Source organism: Mesoplodon bidens (genome assembly GCF_964165515.1).
Source record: "Mesoplodon bidens genome assembly, chromosome: 1".
Lineage (NCBI taxonomy): Eukaryota > Metazoa > Chordata > Mammalia > Artiodactyla > Ziphiidae > Mesoplodon > Mesoplodon bidens.
The window spans coordinates 35,388,348-35,399,878 of NC_138176.1; the positions used below are offsets into that span (position 1 = coordinate 35,388,348).

At 40.6% G+C, this 11,531-nt stretch overlaps 1 protein-coding gene across 1 annotated transcript in view; it reads right to left on the reverse strand.

Moving 5' to 3' along the window:
• Positions 1-9,792, reverse strand: part of EXOC6 (exocyst complex component 6) — a gene marked incomplete at its 5' end in the record, with an annotated part of 206,896 nt that extends 197,104 nt beyond the window's left edge. The window contains one exon of the mRNA XM_081236720.1: positions 9,680-9,792. Within this exon, the coding sequence (XP_081092846.1) occupies positions 9,680-9,792 (113 nt within the window). The remainder of the gene's footprint in view (positions 1-9,679) is intronic.
• Between the last annotated feature and the right edge of the window lie 1,739 nt (positions 9,793-11,531).

Sequence of the window (11,531 nt, forward strand, 5' to 3'; positions counted from 1 at the left end):
AAGAAATCTCTTCCCAAGTCCACCAGCACTTTCACACCATGTTAAGGTCCTTAAGTTCAGAGATGACTTTTTTTTTTTTAATTTTTCAATTTCTTATAGTTCCTCATAGAGTCCTGCACATGGCTGAGAGAAAGTTGGAGGGTCTTTAAACCAGACAATGCTGAAGTTCTGAAGCCATTGGAAAGAGTTCAGGATGAGTTAGAAAGGAGCATTCCAAACAGGTCTGAGTAGGTAGGAGTTTAATTAATCCATTATTGGTAATAATTAGGAATTAAAACAATATCAAGTTGTAAAAAGTTAGTTTCTTCAAACTTGTTCTTTATATGTTGACATTAAATATAACATCTTATAATATTATGTATTCAGTTGCCTTAATAGAAATCTGCAGCACAAACAAAACGTTACCTCAGACTCCCTGATGTTTACTTTTATCAGGAGCTTCAATGCAAGAAATGATATTTATGGACTTTTGTCAGAGGATATAAACTTCATCCATTCCTCTGGTTATTTAAATTTTTATCCTTGGATGGAGCCAAATACCTAGACCCTAGTGTTTTGGCCCTTCATACCACTGTTTTTTACTGAGTAGTAAAAAACTGAATTTTTTTCTTAGCAGACTGTGTCCTCAATTGCTGAGGCACCACCACCTGGTGTTAGCACATCTGAAATGCAGGTTCAGCTCTTGAGAGGGGAAAATAAGCCTTTTGAAAATTGAACCTGAAACCAAAAAATAAGATCCGAGAACAAATTTTTACCGTCCTACAAAGAGAACAGAAAGCCAGTTCTCTCTGCAGGAAATGGCAGGCTATCTTAGCTCAGACGATGAGCAGGGCCAGAATTCACTGTTCTGAAGAGTAAAGCAAGGTGAGGAGACATATGGCACAAGCCAGCTTCTTATTTGGCAATGCCCCATACTCGTGGGGCATTCCTTTCTGGAGTGTTCATTACCCAGACCTTTTCCCCTTCTCTTCTCCAACCCTGATGCCATCTGTCTAAACCCAGCTCCAAATGCCCCTGCCCTTGGAAGCCAGCCCTGCTTACATACTCCTCACTCCTGGCCTGTTTCAACATCTGCCCATAGAGATTACCTCAACGTTAAGTGGCAGTATCTTCCCCTCAAGTCAAGTCAAGAGGGAAGGAAATCCACATACCACTTCTCCTTCTGAAACAGCTCTTGCTGGTTCCCTCTGTGACTTCTGACAGTTCCGTTAATACCTGAAGTTTTTTGCTAAGAATTTAAAGCTAGATGTCCTAAATAGCTAACTATGTAAATTTTAATTATGGACGTAGCTATAACAAACACATTTATGTGAAAAAAGGCCTAAAGTGCTACATTTCTAAAAGGCTCCAAAATGAAGAATTTCAGCTATAGGCCAAAATAAAAACCATAATAGCTATTTACTGAGCACTATTTGCTAAGCCCTTTATATTATCTAATTTAATCTTTACTAATTTAATTCATAATTTTTTTTTGGTAATTAAATTAATACTAATTTTACTAAAATCTAATTTCACCCTCTGGGGTACTTTTGCTATCTCCAATTTCATTTGAAGAAACTGAGACTTAGAGAGATTAGGTCACTTGTCCAAAGCCACACAGCTAGTGAGTTGGAGAAGATGGAGCTAGTAAGCTGCTCCTGTTTTTCCTGTTAATAAAAAAAATCAGATAAGAAGACTGTTCCGATGTTGTTTTACCCAAGGAATAAATGACTCAGTCTGGTCTGAAGAGGTTGGGGGCAGTAGAGCACACTGGAGGGCTGCACATGCATGTCGAGTTATTTTGGGGGCAGTGGATGTTGACTTCCAGAGATCCACCCAAAATCTCTCATCAGGACTCCGGGGAGGGAAAAGGTATATCAGGAAGACTGACAGAGCAGGAGACGCGCTCTGTGTCTGGCAGGAAACTAACCAGCAAAGTAAGGGTTTAACCTGTAGATAAAATCTTAATCATTAACGACTTATACTTTGAGCCGCTTGTCTACAGACTAATAAACAATCTTGGGAAAGCCTCTCCGTCAGAAGGAGGCTGTAGAATGCAGCTGCCCAGGTCTGGCATTTAAATGTTTGGGTTCAAATTCCAATTCATCTCCTACTAGATGTGGGGCCTCGGTAGAGTGACTTAACTTGTCTAAGCCTCAGTTTCTTCAAGTGTGAGTTGGGAGCAATAATAGTCCCTAGCTCACCAAGTGGTTAAAGGAGATTAAAGGGGATGATATATGTATAATGTTGCATGAGCATTGGAGACGAGGATTATCCAACATTTGTTATTAAATCAGGAAGCCCAGAATTTAGCTTCCTCTTTGGTAAAATAAAAATAAAAACCAGACACAATATTGTTCTTTTTTTCTAACCATTAACAAAATAGCCTAATTCTGTATCAGAGTTCTCTGAACCTGAACCTCATTTTTTTTTTTTCTGAATGCTCGATGGGAGGAAACTGCCTGAAAGTTGTTCCTGTTGTGGCTGGGGAACCAGGGCCCTGTCTTTGGGTTAGACCCTTGGCTCTGGATCCACTTTAGTGAGCCCTCCGGATCTTGCTTTAAGTCAAGGGTCTCTTCATTGTCCTTGGAGGCACACACATCATGGTGCCGAACAATCAGCGAGTCTGTCTCCATTTCCAGGCATGGGACAATGTCTGTATAGTTTACAACCAGCCCAGTTACTATTTGTTAAATAAATAATACACATGCAAATACTTCTCATGTTAAGCTTAATGTTGTAAAAGCATGTTTCATGAGATAGGGTACAGCTCTACAGAAAGATTCCCTTTCTCACTCCTAGGAACCCTATAGCAGACTTCCTGATCTTTATCCTCTCAAGCCTTTGCTAATATCATTCAGATGTTTCTTAAAGAGTTTAAGAGCCTTTGTTATATAATTGCAGAACTTTATCAAAATGTAGAGTACAGGCAGTCTTTATATATTGGCTCTTATCAACTAACCCTTCCCTGTGCCTTTTAGCCACTCTTTGGGGCTGTCTTGTCAGCTGCTACCCTCCAGCTTCTACCTTGTTGGTGCAGTGACCCCAGGTGGCCATAGTCTGTAAGTGCAAGAGAATGTGAACAAAGCCCAGCCAAGCCTGGGAGGATTCCTGCGGCAAAACTGTGTCCAGGAATCTGTTCCATATCCCACAGAGGAGAACAATAGAAGGAAATCTGAAATTGAAGCCAAATAAAATCAGTTTTTCTGAAATATGGGCCAGTCCTCAAAGAAGTTCAAAAGTAATTAGCCCCAGGTTCTCTTCATTCAACAACTGCTTTTATTGAACGCCTGCTGTGTGCCAGGTTCTGCGCTAAGCTCTCAGAGCTGGCTCATCCATGCGGGGCCTAAGAAGCTGCTCTTGGCTTAATGCCCTGCCATCACCATCTTGTAATTCTTAATAATTTTTTGAACAAGGAGGCCTGCATTTTCATTTTGCATTGGTCCTGTAAATTGTATCACTAGTCCTGCCCTCAGAACAATGTCCTGAAAGCACCATTACATTGCTCATCCCAAAGCTAAACATTTTAAAGTCCACTGAGCAATTAAAGAGCAACAGTATTTTCTCTGAATTCCATTCTCTCCTTCCTCTCCCCACGGCACGCCAGCGCCAGCTTATAACACCATTTTCTCTTCTCTTTCCTCTTTCTTTCCTCCTCATTGTTGGCTTTTTATTCCTCACTCTTTCCCCACTTAGCTTTTCTTTATTGCCTTTCACCCTCTCTCCCTCTCTTCTCACTCGTCCTATTGTCCTATTTTTTTTTCTTCTCTCAGCAAAAAAGGATTTAGATATGTAACTAATATAATGTAATGAAATGTTAATCAAGATAATAATAGCTGACATTTACTCCCTGGACCTCCCTTTTGTAAAGTAGGATCCCTGGACCTCCCTATCCTTCACCCTGATTTGTTATTCTTCATAGCACTTATTACCGCTTTTTAATTTATTTTTAGCTCTCTTCACTAAAAGGCCAGCTCCCTGTGAGCAGGGAGTTTCCAGGTCTCTTGATCTTGCTACATCAACAAGACCATTGCCCATCCTCCACCACTGCCTGCCACATTGGAGATGTTCCATAAATATTTACTTAATGAATGACTGAGCATTTGCTATGTATGAGCCACTACATTAAATACACATAATGCCTAATTCATATAAACCTTTCAATAGTTCTATTAGTAAGTAGTATAGAGGCAAAATTTGAACACATGTCCTTCTGGCTCCAGAACCCATTCATTTAACCACTAAATAAACAGAACTGTCTCCTTGCTTGGAGTACTTAGTTTCCAACGTAAAAAAAAAATGTTTTTTTTAACTTCTCTCTAGTGTTCCACTGAAGATCAAGCAGCTAATGGTATTATTTAAGTGTTCAGTGCAAATGTGGCAACTACACAGCCCACTCTCATCAGGGACCCCAGGCTTTCCTGAGGTGCTACAGACGTGGCAGGCCTCAGTCATAATTAGGCCCACAATTATTCCTGAACAGTTTCTCTGGATTCCATTTTATATCCACAGCATGCTGCACACTACACCACTCCCAGTAGAGATTAAATGAGGTCATGATATTACATTAGCATCAAATATAAGAATCAGTAAATAGGATTTTGAAAAGGGATACCTCTCTCCCCTGAATATTAGGCAACCAAAATAAAATTTACATTACTCAATATTTTCCCCCTGCTCAGAATTTCAAGGTGTTGTGAGTGCTTGTTTACTTCAACACTCTAAAGTGTATATTATACTATGCTGGAATATATATCCCGGATGTAAATTAGACATAATAATAATAATAATAGCTAAAATATTGAACATTTACAATGTGCTAGGCCAGCATTGTGCTAAGCACTTCAAATACATTTGAGATAGGTTTTATTATAATTCCCATTTTATAGTTTCAGAAACTACGGCCAAAATCAAATAACTAATAAATGCTAGAGCTTTGATCTTAACATACTTAATGAAATAAGATTTAACAGAAATCTTACACTTCTGAAGATAAAAACAGCAAGAGCATCCTAGAATGTCTACAGCTGAATTTAACTAGTTATATTTTTTAGTATGTCATTCTAAGATTTTACTGTGTTTACAGTTCAGGCGGTTGTTTTTAGTTGTTGTTATTTTAATGTTTTCTGTTCTTTCCTAAAAGTATGTTATCTTCATTCTTAAAAACATTAAAGTCAAAGAAATAATAATATCCTGTTTGCTCTTAAACTGTTAAAACTTCATGGTCAGCTTTTGGAAAAGAGCCCGAGAGAGTCTGTGAGTACAAGTGTAAAACAATTATGTTATCATAAAACAATTACAAAAATTTCTTCTGGTACGTCATCATGTATAATTCCCTTTTCCTCCTATTTTTCCCAGCCCTCGGCAGGGCTTTCTTTGGATATGTCCTCCTTTTCTTCCTCCCACTAACACTGCACTGCCCTTCAATCTCTTTATCTCAGTCTCAGCTCTAGCCATAAGACACACTGTAATTTCTGAATTCAAATTGGTTCAGACATGTTATGATTTCAAGACCTGTTCTAAGAGGCTAACAACACACCTGCAGGAGCCTAAGAGGCGTAATAAGCCCAGGCTATATCCAGGTATGAGAGGGTATCCATGGGGGACCAGGTCTAATGAGTGAGGCCTGGCAGCAGGAAGTTCTAGTGTGGATATGATCAATGGAAGGATGCTGCTCTACTGTGTTATCCTAAGACCATAGCTACCATTGCTATTTTATCAGAACCACTCTCAACATGAGGATTCAGAAAACCACTACCAATGCACTGGAATTGATATACTACTAGTTGAAAGCTATTAACTATCCTTGTTCAAGGAAGTTGGTAATGCTGAGTAAGGCTGAATAAGGTACTAGTGTTGTAGTTCGTTTTCTTTTCTTTTCTTTTTTTTTGGCTGCACCATGGGGCATGTGGGACCATAGTTCCCTGACCAGGGATCAAAACCCGTGCACCCTGCAGTGGAAGCATGGAGGCTTAACCACTGGACCTCCAGGGAAGTCCCTGTAGTTTCTTTAAGCATGGCTCCAGACAGCCGGTAAGACTACCAGGGAGAGGCACGCCCCCTAGAGGCAGCAGCTGGCAAGGAGTTGGGCATATCTAGGCCAACTGGAGGAGCTGGAGTAAAAATCAGAAAACCTAATAAGAATAAGAAAATCTAGTGGAAATTACCATATGGTGGTAACATGATAAAAACAGTGATGCCCAGGGCAAAAGGATTAGGGTAGCAAAACTAATTCCAGACTCCACCTGCTCATGAGTTTTAGCCTACCAAGCATCTGCCAGCCAGGTGATTTTGAATGCCCAAAGCAAAGCCATGCTAGGACAACACAGGCACTAGCAGTAGGCCTTTCTTTACATTTCTCCCTTTTCTTTGAAATTCAGTCACTGTCTGCATGGTTAACATCAAATTCCAATTTGCCACCCTGGAAATTTATTCCCCAATTCAATTGTTAGAGCTGCCTGAGATGTCTTTATCGGGTATTTCATTGGCAACACAAATAAACCATGGAAAAAACATAATGTCTCAACTCTCCCCTAAAACTATCTCTCCTTTAAACTTAATACTTTGGGCAGTGGTCCCATTTCACACATAGATGAAAACAAACACAGGATCTCAGAATCATCTGATTCTTGTCCACTTTTCCAGCAAAACAGAAAGAAGACCAAAGGAGTTGACTCAAGGGGCCCACTGGGAGAGTCAGGCAGGAGGCAGGATGGGAGCAGCCTTGTATGAAGTCAGGAGGTAGGTAGAAGGCAGCCTGGGCAGGTGAATGAGACTATGGCCATCGACAGTACCAGACAACACGAGTCCCGGTCCCAGCAACCCCCTCACGACTCCTAGGTGGAGGAGACCCATTCTCTCAGATGATGGTGGGGCTAAGTGTGCCAGGAAGCCTTGCATACCCTATTAAAGAAGGGCTGTTGAGCCACCCTTAAATGACACTAGCAGAAATCATCTCTGGGCTTTGAGTTCCTGAGCTCTCTGAGCTCACCTTGCTAGAGAAACAAACCCCACCTGACCCTGATCTGAACACTGACCTTGAGCAGGGCACCTCAGAAACAAGGTGGGCTGGGAGAGGAAGCTAACAGTTTAGGATTTTACAACAGAAAACGTCTGTAGAAGTAATGCCTTTCTTCTGTGACAGGGAAGAACAACTAGGAGGATGCTTGGATATTTTCTCTACCTCAATTCCCAGGTGCAGGGCTTTCCCTGAGAATGTTTCTCTGCTGTATTCCCAGCCCCATCCTCTCAATGTCCTAACCCTCCCCTCACTGTCCATTCCAGCCCTTGGGCCAATCTCCCTCCAGCCAAACTTCTTTTCCACCCTCTCTGCCTTTAGAACTTGTAACTATTCAAATACTTTAGCCTTCTCTTCTTCCCTGAAATGAGGACTTTCTCTCTGGACTACCTTCTTTCTTTTGCCTCGCAAGGACATCGTTAGCTCAGAAGCTCATACAAATTAGTTCAACAAATATTTATCTAGCTACTGTGTGCCAGGCATGGTAGAAGCTTCTGCAGAGGATGCTAAGATATAAGTAAGACACAGGTTGTGCCCTCAGGAGTCTTTAGCCTGAGAATGGTTATAGTATAAAATACACACACACACACACACACACACACACGCATCCAAGTGAGTCAGAATAAACGCTCTGGATTCTTTGGGGCTTCAAAGGACGAAATGCTCACCTGTGGTTGATAAATCAGAACATTTGAGCTGTGCCTTGCAAGATGAGCTGGATTTTGGCAGGCAGAAATAAGAATGAAGGATAATAAAGGAAAGGAACCATGAGCACGAGAAGGAAGAAAATCTCAGGGCATATTATCAAATAGTGAACACTCCAGTTTGGCCAAAATGGAAGTCCTGTCTTTATTTTCCAACCCTCATATTTGGCCACATGAGCTGATTATGTTCCATAAGAGCAGTGAGCCAGAATAGGTGACATTGGAATATCAGTGACATGCACAGGGATGTGTAGAAAGGTGTCGAATGCTAGCCTAAGAAGTCTTCATTTAATCGATGATTACAGCATCAGTTTAGGAAAACTAATTTTGGTGAATATTGTCCCAATTAAAGGCTTGTTAGGAGCTCTGTGTCTATCTTCCAAAATAACATTGAGGTGTTTTAACAGTAGCCTTTGGAAAAGACTGCTCTTACTCCTCATTCAATAACCTAAATACAAAGCTAACAGTGGGCATTCCAGGTCCACTGGTGGTGATGACAGGCAGCACCTGGAGAAAATATTTGTGCTGTGTCTACTCTTGTGCTGCTGGGAGAGTGCTGTGACTGCCAGATCTAAACCAATTCTTTTCTTTAGCAAGACCAAGTACAAGACTGGGATATTTGCCCTCAGAACAGAGGGTAGGACAGATCCAATACCCAAAGCAGGAAGTCAGATCCAGTACCAGAGCAAGACTAGCTGATAGTTCCAAGGATGCATGAAACCTATAGATGTTGGCCAGGGTTGTGAGATCAGGAGAGAAGTAGAGGGGGTCAGGGGTGAAGACCAAGGGCTCTAAAGCAGCAGTAGCAGCAGAGGCCACAGTAATTAACACACATCCAGGCTCCCTTTATCCCCCTCTCATGTTTCCCTTTAGACTTCTGACCTAGCCACCAGGCAGATGCACAAGTTTGAGAAGATGCTAGTACGGTATAAAGTATGTTCCATTTGGAAAAAATTACCAAGTTTCCTATTAGTGAAAAGCTTTAGTTTCTTCTACCTATTGAAGAGGGTAAAAATCACCTGCCCTTCTTCAAGGATGTTCATGATGCTCAGATAAAATGAAGGTGTAAGGAACAGTTATAATGGAGTTGTAATTATTTTTCAACTGCACCTACATGCTGATAGCCCAAGAATCAACCAATAAATATCAGTATCTTCCCATACCCCCAACACTACCCTAGGCCCTTTGAAAAGATTCAGAATTTATTTAATGCAAAATCAAATTTAAACATTTGGGAGAAATTTATTCAGATTTAAACTGTAGGATTTCAAAGCATTTTGTCCTGGATCTTTCTGAGACTGAAAAGACAAGAGCAAAAAAAAAAAAAAAAAATCCTTTCACTTAATCTACAAATATTAGTCAACAAATATTTATTGTCTATCACTGTCACATTCAGTGATTACCATCCTGTTCCCACACTGATAAGTGTCAGGTACAGGCAGACAGTCAAAAAGAATTAAATTTTTAAAACTGCCTGTTTAACACAGAGATACATGGTCTTTCATTTTAATCCTGTCCTTGAACTATGCAAATTAATCCCCATCTTACCAAAGAAGCTATTTTTAAATCTTATATAGAAATAAAAAATACATATCCGAAAGGTCACCACATACCCAAGAGCAGCAACAATACAAGCAAGCATTCTACGTTTTTTCCTACAACTCACATCCACTCAAATATAAATGAGTTTCAATCTATTTGGAGTTGGCATGAGGTCCTTTTTGATCACTTGAAAGTCAGTTCTATTTTTTAACCTTGTGGTGATGAATCATGAAACAAATACAATGCAAAAAAAAGTGGATTATTTATTTACTGTCATTCCTCTAAGGATAAAATTTTGAAATTAGGTATGTACAGAGTTATAACCATTTTTCAAAAATTATTTTTTATTCTGTTTTAGAGAAAAGGATAAAAAGAAGTGAATAAGACTACCTTATGAACACTAAAGAAGAAATAACAAAATATAAAGGAGCCCTACCTTAAAGTAGCTTCAATGGGCAGCTCAAAAGACTGAATCTCGGCCAGGACATTCTCATAGGTTTGATCTGGGTCTTCCACCAACATTGCTCCTGATTTTCCAGCCACAGACATCAGATTTTAAGTGCAAAACAGTTGTAATTTATAAGAGAAATGCAGTTTTCCTTATAATTATGACAAGGGTTCTGTGTTCACCCAGAGTAGCAGCAAAAACTGAGCTCACTGTCTGACTTCATGCTATCAAAATCCTTGCTTCCAAGAATGTTGCACAGCTGTTGCTGTCCTGTCTCTACTTATAACGTTTAATTTATTATTAACCTTGACACAGTTCAGAAAGTTCCTGCCTGATGCCTGCTGTATTTATTTACTTGTTTCTCAAAGACAGTAACTGCAAACTTTGGTAGGAATTAGAAGAATTATACTATAAAAAGTTATTAAGTACAATCGACTTGTTAGGGCACATATTATAATGTTATTTATGCTAATTACACCATTAAAGCTATGCTCCTAGTTATTCCTGCAACTATACCCTTGCCCACAACCCTAAAAGATATAACAATCAGAGAAAAACATAACAATCCTATAGGCTATAATTTTGAGGTCACTGGGCAAGCACCTTGATTCCCCATCTGTTTCACTTCTCCACACGACTCACTGCTGTGTCAAGTTCCACCATTATAGAGCCATTCCATTTTTTGTCTCCTGTTCAAATACAAATGCTCCTGGGAGTAAATTTTAATCCTTATCAATCATTTATGCCTTACTGTGAGTGAGTTTGCTAGACCCTTTCTGCAGGATAGATTTTGATGGGTAGGGCGAAAACATGAAGGTGCCAGGACGTTAAGGGGCCTGGTTGCCACTAAGAGGAAGAAAGTGTGCAAGAACTAGAGGCCTAAAATATCAAGGAAAAATGTGGCCGACAGCCAGCCCCAAGCAGGCCTAAAAAATTATATGGGTACATATTTCCCATTACCATTTGTACTAGATCTTCCTCAGTTCTGAGTTTAACCTCATGCTTTCTTGCCCAGTACAAGAAAGTGGGTATTTAAGGGATGAGTAGGGACTTCCCTGGTGATCTAGTGGTTAGGACTCCGTGCTTCCACTGCAGGGGGCATGGGATCGATTCCTGGTCAGGGAACTAAGATCCCGCATCCCACATGCCTCGCAGCCAAAGAAAATAAAAAATAAAGGGATGAGTAGTGACATTCTTCCATATGAATCTACATTTTTTAAGTTTTTATCAGATTTGTTAATAATGCTCCACAAAGAAGTTGAAGTTCTTTCTCCTCAAAATGTACCCTTCATGTAACCACAAGGCATATGTCATAAATTGCATCCACTTTTCACTTTTCCCTGCACCCATACCTTTGCCAGTGCCTCACCGAGTGTCCCTCCATGCCCCAGGAATGTGGGCTTAGCCCATGAGTTCTGCTAGGCAATGATATATGAGCTGCAGTGACAGTACGTGAGCGCCAGGCCCGGGCTTTGTAAGGCCTCACATACTGCTCTTTGCACTCTTGCACTTCTGCCATCACCTGAGAAAAACATGCCCTGGCTAGCTTGCTGGTCCAAGGAGGATGAGAGATGCATGAAGCAGAGTCATCCCAACTGACCCACAAAACTGCAGGGAGAAGCTTATTTTCCCAACCAGCTGCAGCATTCTGATGCAGAGCTGCTCACCCTAGCCCCAGCCAGATCAGCCATGCCCCAAATACCCACAGAGCAATAATGAATGATGGTTCTTCGCAGCCACTGAGTCATGGGTTATACGCAGCAATAGCAAACCAATGCAGCATTCTTCACATCAACTCCACCAATAGGCTCAACTCTTAGCCCTAGTTTTCCTCCATGGA